The sequence below is a fragment of the Rhodnius prolixus genome, unplaced genomic scaffold (assembly GCF_049639745.1).
Source record: "Rhodnius prolixus isolate KJV_2025 unplaced genomic scaffold, Rpr scaffold_6, whole genome shotgun sequence".
NCBI classification, from domain to species: domain Eukaryota; kingdom Metazoa; phylum Arthropoda; class Insecta; order Hemiptera; family Reduviidae; genus Rhodnius; species Rhodnius prolixus.
Window position 1 is genome coordinate 16259855 of NW_027411634.1, and position 24102 is coordinate 16283956.

Sequence of the window (24102 nt, forward strand, 5' to 3'; positions counted from 1 at the left end):
GTTAAGTAAAAGGTATTCTGATTGAACAGATTTCGTATTTTTAGTTTTCATTTGAAAACATCAATTTTAAGGTTGCCCGGAAAAAGGATTATTACAAATTTTAATAATTTGTGAATATGTTCAAAATATTTCAAAAACAGAGTTCGAATTCGATACTTCCAAGTTTTTTATTGGTGCCTCTATGGGAAAGGTTAACCTTTCGCACCAAATTGGGTATCTGAAAATGCTGTGCTTAGATTTGTTTAGTTTTTAGGAATTTCCTTAAAAATGGCACTCACTTATCTTTTAACTTCATATACTAATTGCACACATATAGACTTAACAAAGTCAAAGAAAAGTTCCACTTTATTCAATAAATATTGTAATTTTTATTGTTTTATTGATATAAAATAATTTCAAGAAATTTTGAAGGTGTCAATTTTGTAGAATGGAAAATCATATGAATGTTTCAGACATCTAATGTTTTCATTATAATATAGCTTTATGTTTGAAAATTCAATTATTTGAACGTTTGATATTTAAATTAAAATATTGTTCTTCTGTGTTTCTGATTGAACATTTTTTGTCATTTTTTTTTATATTTGTCAGACATGTCAACATCTGGTAACATGTTATGTTACGGTAACATTTTGCATAAAAATGTTAAACTTTACTAATATATTTGTAATTCTAGTCTTATTATCTACTAGTGATGGGGCTTCTTAAGGCAGAAGCTATACTCAGGCAACCAGTAAAATCTCCTTAAAGATTTCCCAGATCTGCAATCCCTCAGGAAATGATGCAAAGACCGCTGTTTTACCAACTTTCACTCCTTGATACCAACCTGTTCCTTGGTCTTAGCCTGTGGCTTGTGTTGTTGGCCGATTGTCAGGCGTAATTATAATTCCTCTTACCTTATCTTTAATATATTGAGCAAAGGTTAAAATTATGAAGGTTTCTGTCTAATAGCGGATAGAATGCTTCCAAAAGAAATAAATCGCCGTATTTTCATTATTTAAAATATTTTATTACATCACAGAAAGACAGAGTGATTCCTAAAATTGTTAGGGGTTGGTCACCATCGGGTTACTTCTCCAATCCCGTTAAGTATGCATTGAAATCATTTATGCTTGTTATATAACATTTATGTTGTCAAAATGCGAATTAAATAAAACAAAATTTTGATTAAACTCTAAAAATTTTATTTAAAAAACTTTCACTCTTGGTATGAAAATAACATTTCTTAGTCAGTGAATTACTGTTAATGAACCTCACAGATTCACAAGAAAAAGATTGATTTATTGAATAAGAAATAAATTTAGACGTTAAACATAATAATTATTTCAAATTTAAGTTTATTGAGTCAGATTTTAGACCAGTTGAAGTATGTGAAAGAAACATAAAGACTTGACTTAACTAAGTTAGTAGTAGTGGATAATATTACATTTGATAAATCTGTATATAGTATACACTTAAGTCTAAGTATTCTCTTAGTACATCCAACCCTGGTTACATAACTAGCTAACTAACGATAAAGAACTCAATAGGATTTAGTTGGAGCAAAAAAAGAAGCCATTGACAAGTAAGTTAGTGCTGGTATAGTCAGAAAAGGGTAGAATATAATACTCGTACATTGTGTTACTGTCTGTCTGGTCAGTACGTGAGTTAAAATAGATGTTTGCATTTAACTTAAGTTGGTTAATTTTACTTTTGCAACGATGAGTTCACTTTTTCTACAATTAGCGACTCTTATTATTTATTTCTTTGTAATTACCAGACAAAAAGAAGAATTACCAAGTATAAGAACAAGTATTGCAAGAAAAAGTTACTGCAATTCTACCGAAAATAAGTCGCACGAAAATTGCACAGGTACCATAAAAATCATTCTTAGAATTATAATTCAAGTATTAATTTATTCAACCTTTATTTTTTTAGATGGTAAAAAAAATACAACAAAAAATCATTTAGCTTCTTTGAAACAAAAACAATAAAATATAAATAACAGATGCATTTTAAACTTTATACGAATTTAGTTTCAGCTAAAGATAGATTATTTATTATTCAATAATTAAATGAGAAGTTAATTCATTATTCTAGTCGGAGTTGCAGTGGAGGAAGTACAAATCTACTTTGCAATAATAAAATTCTAACAATGCGCTTATATTGCAGCTACTTTTCCATTTGTTTAAGAATTTGTAATTTGTGTGCTCATTGTTAACTCGTCTATTTTTTAATGGGGAACAACCAAAAAGTAACTTAAGAAGTTGTATTCAATTCTAAAAAGTATCTGAGTGTAAAGAGTTTGGTGAAGATCTATCATTGCTAATTAAAACCATTCCGAATGATATTTTTTACTCAGTTTTTCTTGATCTTTTTGTTTGAAAATAAAACGGGTTCAAATTTATTTGAACAGTTTTAAATAAAATCAATTTTACTTGTAAGATTGTCTTAGTTTGTATCTGGACTGTACATTGATCTGGCCTGCGACAGGGTCTGGCACCCAGGATTACTGTATTTAAACTTGAAAAGATCCTTACTCAGTTTTTACCTTCTCCTACCCATCCTATCTGACCGCTCACTGCTTCAGAGTGTATTTGTAGTTCGGATAGTTCTAACTGCAATGGCGTTTCTCAAGACAGTAACAAATTGTAACTTTTAAAAAGTGGTTTTTACAAAATTGTTCTGAGTGAAGTGTGTGAACTGTAAATCGAAGAAAAATCGCAGACACTTCTAATTTCATATTTGGTTTAATGGCCACCATCGAATCCGACAATAGATTTTCAATTCTTGACGTTTTCTTTTTTGCTGAAATGGTTCCTTCAATATGAAAATGTATAATATAACTGAAGTGAACTATTTTTGTTTATTAGGTTAACTGAAATTCGTAAGTTTTCATTATGTATTTTTATGTGTCTCTCTTATTATGCAATAACAGTAGCTACAGAGTCTATAAGATTTATTATTAGTTTTGAAGACACTAAATGAAGTTAAAACTCTTACCAGTGTAACTCTAAAGACAGATAAAAATTTCATCATTTTTAAGATGAGTTTAAAATGGAACAATAATTCAATTTTGGCCCATTGAAGAATAAGAGAGCTACGTACCCGAAGATGTCTTATAAAACAAGAGTAAAAGAGTTTAAGATTCTAAGTGAGTCCAGTTTTTAATATTATAGGGGAAAACTCTGTTACTTTTTTAAATTAAATAACAAAAAGTTCAGAGAATATCATATTATAACTAGACTTATTGAAGTCTTTTAATTAATTAACGCTGAGATCTCATTATTCTGCACGTAATAGTATTATAATCGTTTGAAAGATGTAGAGAAGGTTAATAATAAAAAGAACTGGTAATCCTGGGCTATAATCTAGTAATAGCGATAAATTTTTATATTTTTGAATATTTAATTTTTATATATTTTTAATAGCTCTCTTGAAATATCTTGTATAGCTAAAAATTTATATTTTTATTAGGAAACCGCAATATTAACCAGTTAAGCGTGTTTGACGTGTATACACGTCAAACCAATTCTCTATTACGGTGCGTTCGACATGTACGAGGGTCGTTTGAAAAGTCCGAGCAAAAATAAAAACTACTTAATTTTTTGGGGTAACCTTTTTTATTTTTCAACATAGTCTCCTTTTAGGCTTATACACTTCGTCCAACGCTGCTCTAGTTTGTTGATCCCTTCCGAATAATAGGATTTGTCCAAGTCTGAAAAATAGCCATTCGTTTCTGCAATCACCTCCTCGTTTGAATAAAATCTTTTTCCCGCCAGCCATTTCTTCATATTGGGGAACAAATAGTAGTCCGAGGGAGCCAAGTCTGGAGAATAGGGGGGATGTGAAACAAGTTGGAACCCTATTTCCATTAATTTTGCGACCACAACTGCTGAGGTGTGAGCTGGTGCGTTGTCGTGATGGAAAAGGACTTTTTTGTGGGCCAATCGTGGGCGTTTTTCTTGCAGCTCGGTTTTCAAACGGTCCAATAACGATGAATAATATGCACCTGTAAAATAGTTTTACCCTTTTCCAGATAGTCGATGAGGATTATTCCTTGCGAATCCCAAAAGACAGTCGCCATAATCTTTCCGGCCGAAGGAACGGTCTTTGCCTTTTTTGGCGCAGATTCCCCCTTGGTAACCCATTGTTTAGATTGTTCTTTGGCCTCAGGAGTGTAGTGATGTATCCATGTTTCATCCACAGTAACGAAACGACGCTTAAAGTCCTGCGGATTCTTCTGGAACAGCTGCAAACCGTCCTTGCAACACTTCACACGATTTCGTTTTTGGTCAAGCGTGAGCAATCGCGGCACCCATCTTGCGGATAGCTTTGTTATGTCCAAATGTTGATGCAAAATATTATGTACCCGTTCATTCGAGATGCCCACAGCACTAGCAATCTCACGCACCTTCACTCTTCTGTCATCCATCACCATATCATGGATTTTATCAATGATTTCTGGAGTAGTAACCTCAACAGGGCGTCCAGAACGTTCAGCGTCACTTGTGCCCATATGGCCACTCCGAAAATTTTGAAACCACTTATAAACTGTTCTACTCGAAGGTGTAGTATCAATCTTCTCTTTAGTCTCCTGAGGCGTTTTGCCTTTCATAAAGTAGTGTTTAATCAACACACGAAATTCTTTTTCGTCCTTTTTTTGAAAATCACTCGACTTCCTCGATTCAAACGAATGCCAAACACAAAGAAATAGACCGATCTGGCTGAAACTTGGTGTGTGTTCTTCCAAGAGATGCTACTAACTAAACATAACCTCGATACGCGCCAGTAGTGCTATCTCTCTGACTTTGCACGGACTTTTCAAACGACCCTCGTATACTCGTTGTGAAAAATATAAAATTGCCATTAACTATAAAAACTGAAATTTTAATAAAATACAATAAGAATATTATTTGGTGGGATGTTTCCTTTATCTTGCCAATAGAACTGCCAAGTACATGTTCGTACATGTTTGGTCTCCGCATTAGAGATTGGGAATTACGCACACAAATAAAAGCTCTCAACCCTTGTGCAATGCCGTTTTTACCCTAGATAAAGGTTGTGACCTCAGTACGAGCATGATTTCATTTTGCACACAATTCAAAGCTCTTTTCTTCCTTGTAAAAGCTCTTGCGTCCCTAGTTAAAACTAGGCAATGCATACGTGAAGCGGTGCAAGATTTTTTAGAAATGCACAGAATGCTCTGTAATCTGTAAGCCCCTAGAGATTGCAGAAAAAGTGCTTGCAGTGACTATATTATGACGTTGTAAAACTTTTGGTAGTTTTGCCCTGCGTTCGACGTGTATACCACGTCATTGTCTGATTTTAATTCCGCACACTGTGGGGGGGGTTTTTTAAACTAAATTCCACGCTTAACTGGTTAATAATTATTCATTTTAATACTTATCTGAAGTCCAGGGTGGCCCTTAGCTTCTCTGACAATACCGCTCCAACTATTCCAACTCAGGTATCAGCATTTTAAGGCTATTCTCCACATCTTGCTACCATATGTTCTTCGGCCTATCTTTATTCTTGTGGGCCGTAGAAAGTGAAAAAAAGAGTAGAACTTTCTCTGTTCTTCTTTCTTTGCTCATCCTTGGAAATATGGCTTAGGATTTTACAAATTAAACAATATCGCAGTCTCCATACAGTTCATCCAGCTTAGCGATCTCCCGTTTACGCGATTCACTCTCATCGAAAATGGGTCCACAAATTTTTCTTTATGGGTTCTTTTTAAATCTTTAATGCATTAACTATAACTTTACGAAGATTGATCAACGCAACTGAATCCTTAAAAACAAACCTAAAAATGATCACTATAAATCAAAATAAGATTATCAGGCAAAGCTCTTTCTCCTTCTAAGCCTATTTCTGATTAAACATGTAAATTCTCATGAAAAAAAATTCTTTTTTTTTAACTCAATATAGATAAGTTAAAACATCTTAATTTTGCATTCAAAAGAATAAATGCTTTTTTTAACAGCGAAGAATTTAAAAGACTAGTACCTGTCAAAGAAACTATGACAGGTAAAATTCCTTTTTGTCTTATTAGAGCGCTTCTATCTTAAGTTAATACTTATAATTTTTTTCCTCAAGATTTCTTTCACTGTTGACTCTTTTACTTTGGACAACGTTACGTTTTTTCGTCCTACCGGACAGTTTTAATTAAAAAAAAAGGAGCTTGAAAAATATAAAATTTGGATTGAAAAATGTTATTTATTTATATTCTAGTATTTATTTGAAGGTCCTTGAAGGGAATATTCTCGGTCAATTTTATAAAATTACCGTATATACTTCCGGTACACCCAAATATGCTGCTTTGCACTTTTGCTGATGAAACTGCACCTTCTTGCTTCTTCCCACGGAGCTTTTCTCATCTACAGTCAAACCTTGAGCTAAAAATTGGCGAAAATTTAATCCACACAAATGTCAACAAAGCACCTTCACTTTGCGGCTTGCTATTCATTTGCTTTCCCGTCATCTTTTACTCGAGTAATACTCGCAACTCAGCGAACGAGGTAAGATCCCATGGAATATGTATTGACAAGCAGCAAACTTGGGATTCATTTTCTAGACTAAATCGATTGAAAAAAAAACTAATAATGTTACTTCTAGAACACAAAAGACTACTTCACACCTGCATACTTGAACTGTTATAGTCTTACGGACTTAAACTGTGAGAATTAATGTTCAAATGCTCAGAAAATCAAAGCCTTCCAATCTTATATTCTCTGATAGATAACAGATGTAACACGTCTCCAACTCTACTCTCCACAAAGATCCCAACAGTTCCTATAAAGCAAAAAACAGCTATATAGGATAAAGTTCATTAGTCAAAGATTCCACGTCACTTTTTGCTCAAATCTTATCTTAAAAATCTAATCTCTAATATAATTCCAGATCGGTTTAGCCGCTGTAGACCTTGCGACCTTCTCCGAGCGTAATCACAGACTAATAACCAACAAGAGTGTATACCGTAACGTAGTTTCTTTCCTTAAAAACATTTACACACAACGCTACACTTCAGCCAATTGGATGTGTTCGGTCGTGACCGAGACCATTCGGCCAGTTTGACTGGCTTCCGACTCTCGCGGGTCAGCATCGCGCCCGCGCGCGTACTAATGTCCGCATCCGCCTTAATTTCCTTCTATCACTTATCACCAATTACTAAGTTATTATTTTACACCTTTTTATTCTCTTAAACTTTCTGTCTATATTAACCTGTTTCCGTTTCTTATGCCAAATGCGTCACTACCTATAGCTGCTATTTCTTTTATTTGTGTTTCTATATTCTAGACCCTTTACCCCACTACTTCCTTTGGACCATGTGGTCACCTTTCCAGTCTATGCAGTTCCCCGCTAGTCCTTGTTTAAGACGCTTCTCTGCTCACGCTTTAGCAACTCTTAACGCATCTCAACCCGCTTCACTTCCGCTGACACCTAACAGTACGCATCATCCGCATCTGAACGCCTCTCCAGAATATCGCTTCACGCATATTCCACCGCTTATAGTGCACTTATTGCACTATTCCCCCTTTACTCTTCCGCTTACCTCATTTCCACTTCCGCTACGCTTCTCTGAGCCTGAGCCCAAATATTGCCTCCCTTTCTCAAAGCTCAACACACACACACACATTTACATAAACATATATACACGCTTCCGCTCCACAGCTTCCTTTCCTCTCATCGCTTCTCAGGCAGCTTATCAACATACCTCACGCACATCGCTCCTTGCAAAGGGTAAGTACCTTCCCCTTTTTCTTTTATTTCTCTTTATTTTTCTATTCTTCTTTGTCTACTATTATTTCGTACAGCGCCCACTTGGGCACCTTAGCATTTGGGTGTAGGCGGCCACGCGCGCCTACATTTTGGTCCTCCGGGCCGGATATACGCACATATACAGTTATACAGTCCACTTCTTCCGCATCGCTTAATAAAACCCACTATGGCGCCTAAAAAAGGGAAAGGCACTGCAGGTGCATTATCGTTGGTTGTCTTCACTCGCTTAATCAGAGCAACTAAATTGGCCCTGGATCGCCATCTCGAGGACTTTGTCCAACGACTCAGAGTCGCTCCTCTGTCCTCAACGCTCATAGCTGCGATGACGAGATTAGTCGAGACCGACTTCGCCACCTTCCGAGAGCGAGTTGAGCCGTATCTGGATGCGAACCGGCCTCCTGAGGGCCTCTCGGAATGGCATTTGATAGACGGGTTCCAGCAGGTGCAAAATTTACACCTCGAAATTATCGATATCTTTGCGAAGGCTAATTCTGCTTCCTTGGTCACTACGCGGCCATCCACGCCTGCCAGCTCTCCACCGTCGGCAACCCCTGCTTCAACAGCCTCTCCCACGCATCGCCTTGCTGCATCACTCCCTCCTGCACTTCCAGCGCACCTGCAGCCTTCAGGTCTTCTCAAGGTCTCTGATGAGGCCGTAGGCATCCCTGCTGCTAGCCCCGGTTCTCCGCGCTCACCTGTTCGCCCCGCTGCCGAGAAGTCACACTCCTCATCTCCTTCACCTCACATTAGTGAGGTTGAGTACCCGTCTCCTCCGTCTTATATTACCAGAGTTAAGTGCGCTTCTCCTCCGCTTCACATCACTGGAACTGAGAACGCTTCTCCTTCGCCTCCTATCAGTAGGGCTGAGTGCTCTTCTATGCCTCATATTCCTGAGGCTGAGGATGTCTCTCCTTCGCTCCCCTTATTTGAGGAGCTGCCCCCCGCATCTCCTCCGTCTTATAGTATCGGAGTTGAGTGCACTTCTCCTTCACTGTACAACAGTGAAGTTGAATGCTTATCTCCTCCGCCTCATCACACTGAGGCTGAGGGCGCTTCTCCCCCGCAATCACCTTTATTTCCCACTTCGGAGGAGCCGCCTATTACGTCTCCTGCATCTCTTCCGCCTCTTACCGCTCAGGCAGAGGACGCCTTTCCTCCGCAATCAACTTTACTCACTGCCTCTAAGGAGTCACGCCCCGCACCTCCTCCATCTCGCATTAGCGGAGCTAAGTGTGCCTCTCCACTCAGTGAGGCTGTGCGCCTACCTCCTCCACTCCATGTCATCCGGGCAGAATGCCCTCCGCCATGCTGCACGGTAAACGCAGAACCTGTCTCAGGTTCCGTGTGTACATCCACCGCAGATGATCCAATTGATAGCGCCTTGCACAGTCTTAACCCGCCTCATCTTCAGGAATGCACCCAGGGGTCGAGCGGACCTGCTAGGCTTTCTGAGCCTCTAGACAATGGGCCTAGACGCCCCGCATCACCTGATTCAACCGCAATGTGTATGTATCAGGAAGCTAAACCACCAGTCAAGGTGGCTCTAGTGACCACTGCTCCTGAGGACAATATTATTTCCCAGTTCTCTTCATTGCTCCACCGCCAACGCATTACTGCGTATTGTTTACGCTTCGGGTTCAACTGCAGGAACCCCACCACGCCTCGCCATGGTGAGCTATCATCCTTGGAGCTACAAAACGCCTTAAGTCATATCATCCGGGTCATACATGAAGAGTATCCTGCTAAGAAATTACTAGAGGTTCATACTCCTTTCTCTCCGCCTTGCTTAGATCTGCAATTAAACCGCTCCTCGAACTCCAAGGATCCGCTGCGCGTACGTGGACCTCTTACTGATGCACCACTACCCTGCGCGTTTCTCTATTCTATGCGAATGCCCGGGAATCAGTATAGCCCCCGGCTCATTCTTGATTCTACGCTGCACCGTCTGCTTCCCACTGGTGCCTTAGCCCCCAATGCTTTCGTCCACTGCCACTGCGCCATACCGGATGGGCGCAGAGGTAGCTGGCGCTGCCTTAACAACTGCAGCCAGTGCTGCCCCGCCACGCTTCACTCCATCACTCCCCCTATGGGTGCCCTCTCGCTTAAGCACATCCTTGCTGTTATGGCCTGCAGGGTGGCCGGTGTCAACCTCACCGGCCCCTTCGCCAGGTCTATCGCGCAATTGCGCATTGACACATTACCCAAGGGGCATCCAGGATCTTTTCACAGCTTCACCACCTTCGCAGGTTCGCTGAGCAAGAAGGTCTCCGCGCTGTTCACCTCCCCTGTCACCGCTGCCTCTCAACGCTTTGTTGCCCCACGTAGCTTACCCTTCACGATGTGTTCCGATATCAAAACTAATTTCGTGTACGCACAAAACTCACTGCGCGAGCTGGGAAATCACCTCCATCATCCGCAACTTACTTTAACCATGAGGTACACTCCCCCTGCCACAGTGAATGGCGGGCGGGTATATCCCTCGCAAGTCTGCAGTGTGGGCGACACGAAAGAGGCTCCATCTCAGTCCACGAAGCAACACCTCACGCACGATATCAGTGATCTCCGCTTCTCATGTGAGAGATTGTTAAACATGGTGTTCAGGGTCGAGACCATCCGTAACTCCCCACCGCTAAGCGCTCCATCCCTGGATCCAGCCGCTTCTAAACCCAAGACTCCAGGACCACACTGGTTGCCTTCTCTAACTGCATCTCAAGGACGAGCCCCTTCTACGGTCCATCCCGATCGCATCCGCCAGGAGAATCTCCGTAACCTTATCCCGCAGGCCTTCGGGAACCTTCCCCCGCTTCCGCAGTGGTTCAAACAGCTACGTACTACCGCCAACCGCTTCAGGGGTCACCCGCCGCATCTAGGCCAGACTCCGCTCCCCGCTCACGTCAAATTCACTGAAGCCAAGCCTTCAGGGCGGGCGGGATGTTCGGTCGTGACCGAGACCATTCGGCCAGTTTGACTGGCTTCCGACTCTCGCGGGTCAGCATCGCGCCCGCGCGCGTACTAATGTCCGCATCCGCCTTAATTTCCTTCTATCACTTATCACCAATTACTAAGTTATTATTTTACACCTTTTTATTCTCTTAAACTTTCTGTCTATATTAACCTGTTTCCGTTTCTTATGCCAAATGCGTCACTACCTATAGCTGCTATTTCTTTTATTTGTGTTTCTATATTCTAGACCCTTTACCCCACTACTTCCTTTGGACCATGTGGTCACCTTTCCAGTCTATGCAGTTCCCCGCTAGTCCTTGTTTAAGACGCTTCTCTGCTCACGCTTTAGCAACTCTTAACGCATCTCAACCCGCTTCACTTCCGCTGACACCTAACAGTACGCATCATCCGCATCTGAACGCCTCTCCAGAATATCGCTTCACGCATATTCCACCGCTTATAGTGCACTTATTGCACTATTCCCCCTTTACTCTTCCGCTTACCTCATTTCCACTTCCGCTACGCTTCTCTGAGCCTGAGCCCAAATATTGCCTCCCTTTCTCAAAGCTCAACACACACACACACATTTACATAAACATATATACACGCTTCCGCTCCACAGCTTCCTTTCCTCTCATCGCTTCTCAGGCAGCTTATCAACATACCTCACGCACATCGCTCCTTGCAAAGGGTAAGTACCTTCCCCTTTTTCTTTTATTTCTCTTTATTTTTCTATTCTTCTTTGTCTACTATTATTTCGTACAGCGCCCACTTGGGCACCTTAGCATTTGGGTGTAGGCGGCCACGCGCGCCTACAGGATGTTTTATTTTATTCTACTGATTCTAAATTGCAAATAAATTCACTAGCCTGAATAACTGTCACTTAATGCAAATTTGTTAAATAGTATAATATACTATTTATATATTAGTACGATATATTATATTGTCGCTGTCTCATTGCTGCTAAAGCGCTAGTTGTCAGAAGAACGCGGACATTTCTAGAAGTTTCGTGGGCTTAATTAGTTTTTGTTTTGTTTAGTTTGGTGTATTTCTTGATTAGGAAAAATTTAAAACTATCTCCCAACCACAATAAACAGTAAATCAACGTGTGCACTGGTTTGAGTCGAAAATTGTGTCTAATTTGTTTTTTCAGTGAATCTGTAACTGATAACTCGAAAAGGTTTTCTTTTAAATTGGTGGCTCTGAATTCAGATGTTAGTGGCACCGGATTTTAGACTACAATATTAAATTTATTTCAAAATTTTTAATTGAGAAGGCCAAATTTCCTGGAAAAGAAAAAATCTTTAAAATACCATTGAAAAAAAGGTTATCTTGTGGTACTATTACCTGGGGTCAATTAAATGGGCAAATAAAATCGCACAAATCAACCATATTAAAGCAAAAAGAAAATCTTACTCTTAATTAATTAGAGCTCTCAGATGATGCTGAATAGAGTTTAACAGTGACAAGTTTAAAATTGACTACTTTTATAAATTAATAACAAGCTTGATGAGCCATTAATAATACTCTAGACATTTTTCAAGTTAATTGGGTATTGTGTAGTTAATTTGATGGTGTAAATTACTTTTTAAAAATGATCTTGCATTGAAATCAGCCATATCTTTGGTGGACCATTAAGAACTGTGCATGGTGGTTGGTGTTTTTTTTTTTCTACACTCGTTAAAACTATACAGCACCGACAAGATGTAATTTTGAAGTATGTCCATAAAATAAATTTGGAAGAAAGAATATTATCTAATTGGCACTGTAAGCTGCACTAGGTTAGGTTAATTCAGTTTTGTTCTATGCAACCTCTTTTCAAGTTCTATTTCTTAGAAGATTTCTTGCATTGACCGCAATATCTCAAATCTCAAACTTGTCTGCAGATTCCTTTGTTTAGATGGAAAGCCTCTTCTTTGGGATTGCCCCAGCTGATAGTTCTGACATCTGCTTTGTGGTTGAGTACATACAACTCTTGTTCATAGCTTCGCCAGCCCAATTTGCCAGTTACTGGCTCGAATATTTTCCTGTTGAAGTTCTTTTTCACCGATTTTGTATGATACGAACTTCGTCTAAGAGGCCCAAACTAAGGTTAGATTTAGGACTTTGTTTGCCTGTGATCAAAGACTAGCTTCTCGATTACTAGTTCTTGAAAAAAAAAAAAATGGAGATCTATAGTATATAAATCGAATAGAATTAAAGAACAATGCAGAATTGTTCAGTGCAGGACCGTTTGTTCAATATAGTGTTCTTCCACACAGCTCACCTTGTTTTTCCTTCACCACAATTTATCCCAAGGTAAGTTCCATTAAATAAGGAGAACTATTTTAAAGTTGAGAAGTTAATCAATATGTATTGGAAAAGTTATTGACAGAAAAATTTCAAAAAAAAAAGCAAGCGAAAAGAAAGTTATAGTTATCATGAAATCTTGAACATACCCTCTGATTCAAGTAAAAGAATATCTTTTAATTATATAAATTACTTCTCAACTGTAATGTTTGAAGCCTTCAAAATCTTTTTTTTTAATTAAGAAGTGTTAATTAACTACAGGTTCCGAGACACTAACTGCTAAAAGATTAGGAAGTGAAGTAACAAAGACACCAAAAATACCATTTGATGATCTACCGCAAGGAAGAGAATATCCAAGTCTCAGTTATGGTCAACCAACATTTAATCCATACCGTCATATCAAAGAATTCTTCCACATTCTTCATCCGGCACCACTGCCAATTGGTCAGTACTACATATTTATTTAAATAAAGGATTCGATAATAATTTCATTTATTATGACGAAATTAATTCTACTATTATTTAATGTTAGTTTTCATTATTTAAAAAATTTAAGTACATATCGCTGGCGCTCATACCACTCAAGTGTACGTCATAAAACATGCAATCCCCTGAACGGAAAATGTGTTTTATTATGTGTGTGAGTAACATAATTTAAAAACAGTAAAAATAACTCGGTGTTAAGATTTTGAACAAAATAAAGTGAACAAAAGTGACAATTTACTAAATCGATTTTCCAGCTTTTTGTGATTTTCTTGAGAGGTAGGTGATAGAAAAAAAACATACTAGAGGGGGAAAAATTCTGTTCGTAAAAAAGGAAACGTTTCTCCTACTAGACCTACGATGCCGTCTTTTCGCTGCGGGGAGACAATGTTCACCCTTGTTCTATTCTACTCTGGACTGGACTTAATGGCTTGCCTACATACTCTATTGATTGCTAGAACTCAACTTGTCTCCATATATTATAAAATTAGTTCACTACAAACTTCTGAATTTCTCTAAACCGTGCACTTTTCGATCATCATAAAATCGATTATGATGTCGCAGGTTCTTTACAGGTTACCTGTCTGTTATAGGGAAGGCTTTATTTCTTATTTATTGCAACTCATTACATCGACTTAGGAATGTTTGTTTGATTTTATTTATTGCTGAGGATGTAGCTATACAACACTTAATGGAGGTAGGACATTACTCCAATTGTTTATCTGAGACACTGAAAACAAAATTCTTCAACTCTTAGAAAATCAGATTAAACGCCATAATTTTTACTAAGCTGTTGTACTGACAGCTTTAGTTCTGGTACTGTGAGATACCTAAGGAGAACTCTAGAATATAAGCGTACCTTATAGTTTTTAATAACAAATAGATTCTTACTTATAAAATGGAGGTTGTTGTAGTTCTGGGAACCGAAACACTACTTTTATTTGTAAATATGGTGAAAAGTAATTAGTAAAGAATTAATCTGCTTCTATTTGTTGACTGTATTTTCCCAGCTTACCTGTTGCGTTGGGTAAAATTCTGTGTTATCAAACTTGTGCTTTCCCAATTTGATTTCTTTATAACATTTTCAGATTAATATTTGATTACTCCTAGATTTTTAGAGTATTGAAATAAGGATTTGTTATCCGGTTATTCTCTAGTTTTACCAGTGTTTTAGTTCTTTAAGAAAAATTAATAATACATAAAATATAGATGGTTTTGGAAACAAATTTTTTCTGTATTGAAGAAAATTACCCGAAGGTAAATCAACTTCACTCTTTCAAAAATATAAGTAGGTACACTACTACCCAAAACTTTTTAGATTAACAAGTAAATCAGCAACTGAAATCTTTCTGGGAATAGACAATTAATTATTTTACTAGCCAGACCAATAAACAATTTGCTGGTAAATAAATAACAATAATGATACTGGGGAAAATGTGAATGGTGATTGATATACTTTGAAAATTTGAAAAACAAACACTAATTTTAATTTTTATATTTTATTTTACTTAATATGAAGTGACTTCTAAGTATCCAGCGACTCGTAACTGTAGCTGAAAATATTTTCATACACTGGCGTTTGAAGTAATAGACTGTTTTGTTAAAGTGCTGTTTGAAGTTAATTTTTAATATCTTAGCTGGTTTATTGAAATGTAGATGGTTTATGACGCTTTTCGAGTGCTACTAACGTCGGATAGATTCGCAGCAAATACATAGAGTTGTCAGCGCCTTTTTCGTGTGGCTCAGAGAAGCTTGATTAAGAAGCTAACATGAGGGCCACATTTTATCGTTTTTATATTATAGGAACACTAGAAGATGTGGCTAGTTCAGAAAATTGAGTGCAGTTATATTGAGTACAGATTAGGAGGGATGATCATTTAGTTGAACAATTAATCACAACTAAATTAATCATTTAGTTGAAAAGTATCTAGTAAATTACGGGACTATGTGATTGAAAGAACTGAAAGCAAAATTTTAACTTGTAAGATCTCAAAATGCTAAAAAGGCTTTGTTTTCAACTGTGGTGCAACCAAACAGACCATTCTATACGTCTAACCTTAAAGAAAATCCTATATAGAGCATTATATTCATTTATTATGCAGGATGAATCTCAAAACGAGGAACTTTTAAAAACGGTATCTTCTTTCTTTCTCTCCGTCCAACAATTTAAAATTTGAAAGTAAACATAGATTTAAATAAGCCAGAAAATAAACCATAAATACAAATAATGGCTGTTATACACTGGGCCAAAAAAGTCTGTGAACACTAACCTAAATTTTATTACTTTTATTATTATCTTATTAGAAACTTCTTTTATTTTCAAATGAAATATACTATTCGATAGACAGAAACCAGAGTTTTTCATTTTATATTCAATCTTTTATTTTTGTTCAGCAGGAATATCACAATTAAATGTTTAACAAAACAACACCCCAAACGAATGCAAAAAAAGTCTGTGAACAGCTGTATAAATATGTAAAAACATTAAGATAACAAACAGAAAAACGATTGAATAAAGTTTCAAAGTTCTCTATTGTATTGTAGAAACCACTACAGTCAGTTTTGTGAATAAATAATCTAATTAGTACATATTTAACCACTAATATGGAAGTTCCCAGACCAATTCGAGAACTTATTGTGACGTTGCGAAATGAAAGAAAAAGTATTCGAGAAATAGGGAAGATAGTTCAAAAAAACCCTTCAACGGTGCATAATATAATTAAAAAGTACGGAAATGTGATTAGTAGGCCACGCAGTGGACGGCCACCAAAACTTAATTCCTTTCATAAACGGCAAATTCTGAAGTCTGTTCGAGAAGAACCCAGGACAAGCGCTCAAAAAATCAGTCAAGAATTATCAAGTGGTTATGTGTAAGCGTAACACCACATACAATTAGAAATAAATTACATGAATACGATTATTGCGGTCGAGTCCCGAGGAAAAAACCTTTAATCAATAAAATAAATAGTAACCGCCGATTGGATTTCGCGAAAGAATATGTTTCTAAGCTTTCTAGTTTCTGGGAAACCGTAATCTTTTCAGATGAGTCGAAATTCAATGTATGTGGGTCTGATTGACGACAAAAAGTGTGGCGAAAAAGAAATGAAGCTATGAAAATGAAAAATATGAAGCCTACTTTTAAGCATGGGGGAGGCAACATTCTGGTGTGGGGTGCGTGAGTGCTAAAGGAGTGGGCAAGTTAGATCTAATTAATGGTATGATGGACCAATATGTGTATGTGGATATATTAAGACGCAATTTAAAAGAAAATTCAAAAAAATTAGGGTTGGAGGGAACGTTTGTCTTCCAACAAGACAATGACCCGAAACATACCGCACTAAAAACTCGGGAATGGCTTTTAAATAATACACTCTGGCGCCTAAACACCCCTCCACAATTGCCAGACCTTAACCCAATAGAACATTTGTGGGATGAAATCAGCCGCGAAATAAATAAACGAGGAATAAGAAACCGTGAACAACTAAAAAACGCTATTTTAGAAGAGTGGGATAAAATTCCAACATTGACGACCACAAAATTATTAGGATCGATGAAAGCTCGCTTGTTGGAAGTGATTAGGAACATAGGAGGTCCTACAAGTTTTTAAAATTTATAATTCACGTACAATGTGTAAGAATGATTTATTTCTGCAAAGTGTTCACAGACTTTTTTTGCATTCGTTTGGGGTGTTGTTTTGTTAAACATTTAATTGTGATATTCCTGTTGAACAAAAATAAAAGATTGAATATAAAATGAAAAATTCTGGTTTCTCTCTATCGAATAGTATATTTCATTTGAAAATAAAAGAAGTTTCTAATAAGATAATAATAAAAGTAATAAAATTTAGGTTAGTGTTCACAGACTTTTTTGGCCCAGTGTATATGTATGTACATGTAGGTGGAGTAAATTGCTTCTTACTTTCCCCTACTTAAGGTCGCTCGCCTGCCATAATTTTTTATTTAGTGTTGTAAAACGATAAAAAAGAAATTATAAAAATGGCCGCTAAATTCTTGTAAACACTAACATCTTATTTTGACTTTTTCAGATCTATTGCGAGATTTTCTGTTCAATGATAAGTCTACAACAAGCGTCCTGATTAAGGTAATTTCTTCGGTGTATAATTTTTGCTAAAACAGCCTAAAATGAGTTTCATAATTTATTTAAATGGGTTTAAATGTACTTGAGTTTGGTGAAATCTTAAAGAAGCTATTATTTTGCGGGTTAACAATAAAAAAAATTCCATTTATACGTAATGGAGGCGCTGTGAAGGTTGGCAACAAATTTAAGATGTGACAAAATTTTGTTGTTGGTTTTACAAGATATTACACAAAGAACACTAAAGCACTGAACCTGATCTAATTTGTGTAAATATCTTCACATTTAGTTCATTTAAATTCTTGATCCATACATCCTATTGTTGTTAGGGGCAAAATAATTTCGCAATATCGATTTTTCCGGAATACGTATCAATTCTATGTGATAATAAACGAGTTTGTTGCACCTGGATTCGTGTAATGATAGCTTCTTTGCATCTAGGTTAGTTCTATCTAGATGCAATAATGCGATTTCTCAGATGTTCTTGCAAGGTACTCTGTTTCTCATTTCGTAGAATTCGAAATGGTACACTCCAAAAAAAAATCACTTTATCATTAGTCACAGCCTACTGTTCATTAAGTAATCTTGCATGATTATTAGAATGAGTTCAGAATGAAAGCATTCGAAACAACTGATGCGCATGAGTCGACAGTAATTTGAATAATTTAATAATTTAGGTTGAAACATAATTTCCTACTTTGGTTTTGGTGACTTTAGCAATAAAAAAAAAAGACAAGAATGTTTTGTTCGGTTAGAGATGTAAATAGGAAAGTTTAATGAGGATCAAAGTTTTTTCTGTTGTATTCTTCAGAGGTTGGTGTTATTACCCGAATATATTCGGGAAATATAGATAATTTATTTTATTAATACTCGTAAAAGGAATAGGCCGGAAACCCCTTAGAACGGTGGGGGAATAGGAGACTGGTGGACGCGGAGGCCGAGAGAGGGGAGAGACGGCAGACAGAGTATTGGAAGACTTCGAGAACGACGGACGTCTATATACGGTTCATACCGGATTTGTTTAAAAAGTACTTTTTCTTGAAGGAAAATAGGCTAAACACAAGTGCCCTGCCAGCGCACCTGCCTGAAGGAAGAGCTTTTTCAGGTAGACTACCTATCAGGGATTTAGGGCAAGGCCTAAACATCGTGGACGACCGGAAAAGAGGTTACTCTGGAAAACGGCGTAAACAAAACTGTAAGATAAGTTATAATATTGGCCAATAGTAAATAGTTAATTATTAATTTAATAAACTGTATTTGTCATTTTTTTGTATTTGGTTTTTTTCACTTTATTATAAATACATATTGCGTTTGGTGTTTGATATTAACTTTTATTGTTCTATTTTTTTCTTGTTTCTGTTTATTGTTTTATTATTTTATCCTTTTTTTGTGGTTCGCTGTTACCACTTTATTAACAGCGTGGCGCTCAACGGTTACCGGTTTTTGAATTAATTTCTTCCCTTATATTTCTGCTTCCTCTTCGATTCCTTTTTTTGGTCATTTAAGCCGCCCACCCCCTTCTCCACTGAGCGATGTCAGGCTTTAATCATTGCCACCAAGTTTTGGGGTAATATTAATTTGGCGCCCAACGTGGGGCTCGACTTAACTTGGTCCGACTTAACTTGGCTTGGTTTAACTGAACGTGTACTTAATTTTTATTCATATTGGCTTTCATCTGAAGTTCTCAGTGGTTTTAGAAATATTTCTACCTTAATTTTAGAATTTTGGAAAATTAATTGAGGAAAATTTATTAAGGAAAAAAAAAGAGAAAGGCAGAAAAGGGAATAGTAAAACGAATAGATACAGAACAAATATTAATAATAAGAAAAGGAAACAAACAAAAACAGGAAGTAGAAAAAAATTACTGAGGGATTTTTTTTGTTTTGTTTAAAGACTTAGGCTTAGTAGTTATTATAGGGTACTACATTGTTTGTGTTCCGTCTGGTGACTTTTTAAGTAGATTTAACACTTACTATTGTTATTGTGTACATATTTATCCTTTATTTTAATTTTGTAAATACGAAATTCTTAAGTTAATATCTCTATTTAAGAAATTAGTTAAAGTATTCATACTGTTCTTTTTTGGTTTGTGTAATTCTTTTTGATTATTATCCTCATGTACAGGAATATTTTAAAACTTTCATTAACTTTAGGAAGTCAACACGAGTTTAAGTATTACTCATTTTTAATTTATGTCACACTGAATTCTTTTTAATCTGTGAACAGTTTATTGTATTATTGGTCTCCCTACTGTCTGTCAAATTTCTTTCCAGTTTCCAGCATCATGGATATTTATAGGTTACTGAAGGATGAACTTTCCTATGAACTATTCATTAGAGATCAGCCAACGGAAGGATGCGTCCAGGATCTACGCAGACGACTTTCTAAGGCACTTAGCGACAAGGTCCCTGTTTTGGAAAGATGTTTCGCAGCCTTAGAGGTTGAAGAAGAGCTGAATATTTGCGAAACAAAATGGGATTCAATTCAGAGTCAGCTGGAAGTAGCTGAGTTAACCGAAACTAATGAAATAAAACGTTTCCGCACTCGATTAATCCACTTAAAAGATCGCTTATGGAGAATTGCCACGAAAGATAACGAGAAGCGTCGTCAGGAGCTTTTGTCCAGGGTCAAGAATTCGCTAAAGGAATTAGAGAATGCAACCGCTACAGTTCCACAACCCATAAAAGAGGAGGGAGCTGTTAGTCAACAAGACAGACCCGTTCTCGAGGTCGGCAACCATATAGGAAATTCTCCGGAAGTTCGCCAACCTACAGAACGTGATATAAGACTGTACAAATGGAATCTTACCTTCTCTGGTGACGATCAGTCTCCATCATTATGTTCATTTTTAGCTCAAGTAGAAGATAGGCAGATGTCGAGAGGAATAACCAAGGAGGAATTATTTAGATCAGCCAGCGAACTCTTCAGGGGTACTGCTCTTGTCTGGTACCGGACAAAGAGAAATTCATTCAAGACATGGGATGACTTAGTTTCGCACCTCCGGAAGGCATTCCTCGATGTGGATTACGACCATCAGTTAATGGAAGAGATTTATCGCCGTACCCAGGGTCCGTTAGAAAGTCCAACAACTTACATCGCCAAGATGCAAGGATTATTTTCCTGCCTGTCGACAGAGATGTCGGAGGAAAACAAACTGGCAATTATAGCGAGAAATGTCAAGAAAGAGTACCGTGGTCTACTACCGCTAACTACCTACACAACAGTTGATGAACTGGAAGCAGTTCTTAGTAAGTTGGAAATAGGAGCAACAATGGCCTCAAGATACCGCGAACCTCCTGTGAAAGGTGCTCTAGAACCTGATCTGGCTTATCGCGGAGGTCACCAGAAGAATTTAAAGACTAATCCAATAGCTTGTTCATCCAGCTTGGAGTCTAATACATCTAAGTCAACTTCTTATTACGCTTCTAAGGTGAAGTGTTGGAATTGTCAGAAACATGGCCATGTACACCGGATGTGCCGCAGCAGTAAGAAGACATTCTGCGTTGGATGTGGACAGCAAGGCATTTTAAAGGAGAAGTGCTCAAGATGTACACCCAGACAGGGAAACGACCAGGGTGGTCGAGCTTAAGTGGACAAGGCTCGATCCACTCACCAGTGTCCACACGAAATAAAGAGTGGAGAGAATGGCTACAAGTAGTACAACAGTTTATGCAGGCCAAGATTCCAGCCCGTGCTCTTCTTCAAACGGCAGAAACTATTGATGGAAGACCACATGTTATGGTTTCTCTATTGGGAATTAATTTTACCGGATTACTAGACTCAGGAGCCAGTAGATCAATGATTGGAAGCCAAGGATGGAGGAAACTCGAAAAATTAGAGTTACCACTTAGACCTGAACCGCACCTGAAGGTAACCATTGCGAATGGCGCTCCATGCAAAATTCAAGGATCGGTGGAAATTCCAGTCACTTTGGAAGGAAATGTGAAGATTATTAATTTTTTAGTTGTGCCATCCCTAGTAAATGACATCATTTTAGGCATCGACTTTTGGAAGGAGATGAGCATTGTGCCGAATGTACAAAATCATACTTGGACTTTTGGAGCTAAGTCAGGAAATACACATGAACTATTGATCTCTGCAGCACTAGTTGAACGATCAAACCTTTCTCTTGACCAGAAAGCTCAACTTGAAAATATTTTAGATTACTGGAAGGAGGTGATTCCACAGAAGCTAGAAGGAACTAATCTGGTGGAACATTTCATTGATACGGGCGACAATCGACCGATTAAACAACGTTATTACCCAGTTTCCCCAGCAATGCAAACGATAATTGATGAAGAGCTGGAGCGAATGATTCAAGAAGGAGTTATCGAAAGATCATCTAGTCCTTGGTCATCGCCAGTTGTCATGGTGAAAAAGCCCGAGGGAAAGTACCGTTTTTGCGTCGATTATAGAAAATTAAATGCAGTGACAAAAAGAGACGCTTACCCTTTACCATATGTAACCCAGATTCTGGACAGATTGAGAGATGCTAAGTATCTGACTTCCTTAGATTTAAAATCAGCTTATTGGCAGATTAAAGTAGCGGAAAAGGATCGAGAAAAGACTGCCTTTACCGTGCCAGGACGAGGATTGTATCAATTTGTGCGCATGCCATTCGGCCTACATAATGCACCAGCCACCTGGCAGAGGTTCATTGACACAATCTTAGGGCCAGAACTTGAGCCAAAGGTATTTGTGTACTTAGACGATGTAGTTATAGTGACACAGGATTTTGATACCCATATTCAAACACTGGAACAAGTTTTAACCAAGATCCGAGATGCGGGACTTACCATAAATTGGGAAAAGGCACAGGTTTGCCGAGCAAAACTATCCTATTTGGGATATATAGTTGATGAAGATGGACTACAGGTGGATCCACAGAAGGTGGAATCCATATTGCAGTTTCCGCAACCCAAGACAGTAAAACAAATGCGACGTTTTCTAGGCTTGGCTAGTTGGTATAGAAGGTTTGTTCCTCATTTCGCTTCAGTGAGTGCTCCCTTATCAGAACTCCTAAAGAAGAAGAAGAAATGGTGTTGGGGAGAAGATCAAGATAAGGCCTTCAAGGAATTAAAAGAAGTTCTTGTGTCCGCACCTATTCTTATGTGCCCAGACTTCAGACGACCGTTTGTGCTTCAAACCGATGCTTCGTCGACGGGCATTGGGGCAATATTATCTCAAATTTATGACGAGGGCGAGAAACCCATCGCCTATGCGAGTAGGAGTCTCACAAAGAATGAGCGTAACTTCTCAACAACCGAACAGGAATGTCTAGCGGTCCTCTGGGCCATAGAGAAGTTCAGGCCTTACTTAGAAGGAGCAGAATTTACAGTACTCACAGACCACCACTCTCTCATTTGGTTGAAGAATTTAAAAGATCCGCAAGGACGTCTTGCCAGATGGGCATTAAAAATGCAACAATATAGCTTCAACATACAACATCGACCTGGTAAAGACAACGCAGCAGCAGATGCACTGTCACGTACCAACGAAGACATGCTAGCCAGTATTCAGATTTCCTTCACTGATGTGGATGATTGGTACATGAAGATGGTAAGGAAGGTAACAAAGAACGCTGCAAGTTACCCAAGCTGGAAGGTTGAGCAAGGCATGAAATTGTATAAACGGGTCAGAGATTCAAGAGAGCAAGTGTTAGGTGACGAATGTAGATGGAAATTGGTGGTACCGAAGTCTCAAAGAAAGGATATTCTAACAGAATTTCATGACAGTCCCCTTTCAGGACATCTAGGTGGTTTCAAGACACTACACCGCATTAAGGAGTACTATTATTGGCCAGGCATGGCGGCGGACGTAGCTCGATACGTAGCGCGTTGTTCGATCTGCCTCCAAAATAAACCATCGCAACAAGCTAAAGCAGGTCTTATGGGACACCAGAAGATAGTGACACAACCCTGGCAGTTGATATCCATAGATCTGATGGGACCTTTACCCTCTTCCTCAAAGCAGAATAAATATTTATTAGTAGTAGTTGACTACTTTTCTAAATACAGTATATTGCTACCGATGAGACAAGCAACAGCTAAAGGTGTCAGCAACTTGGTGGAAGAGCATGTATTGTTGAAGTTTGGAGCCCCTCAGGTAGTTGTCTGCGATAATGGAACGCAATTTAAAAGCAAGGAATTTCAAGATCTAATGGAACAGTACGGATGCACCTTGTGGTATACGGCTGCTTACCACCCACAGGCAAATCCGACGGAAAGAGCTAATCGAGTGATCAAGACCATGATCTCTTGTTACATAAACGATAACCACAGGCATTGGGACAAAAACCTAGCAAAGATCGGGTTTGCATTACAAACCGCCGTTCACGAAGCTACTGGAGTTACCCCTGCTTTTTTGAACTTCGGTAGAGAACTCAAGAGGAACGGAAAAGATTACCCAGACACCCTTGGTAATGACGGTGAACATCAAGTTCCTGATATTTCGAGAGAAAGCCGCAAGGAACAGCTACAAAAACTTCCTCTTTTATACGAAGAAGTGCGAGATCGACTTGCGAGAGCGTATGAG

General features: G+C 38.1%; 1 protein-coding gene across 3 annotated transcripts in view; it reads left to right on the plus strand.

Moving 5' to 3' along the window:
• The first annotated feature begins 1649 nt into the window (after positions 1-1649).
• Positions 1650-24102, plus strand: part of prom (prominin) — a 46459-nt gene continuing 24006 nt past the window's right edge. The window contains exons 1-3 of one of the 3 annotated variants that reach the window (XM_074139874.1): positions 1650-1848; positions 13252-13434; positions 17519-17574. In XM_074139874.1, coding sequence (XP_073995975.1) covers positions 1698-1848; positions 13252-13434; positions 17519-17574 — 390 coding nt within the window. In that variant the 5' untranslated portion in view covers positions 1650-1697. Of the gene's footprint in view, positions 1849-11688; positions 13000-13251; positions 13435-14036; positions 14171-17518; positions 17575-24102 lie in introns of those variants that run through there. The other 2 variants (XM_074139875.1, XM_074139876.1) reach the window with 2 other exon arrangements.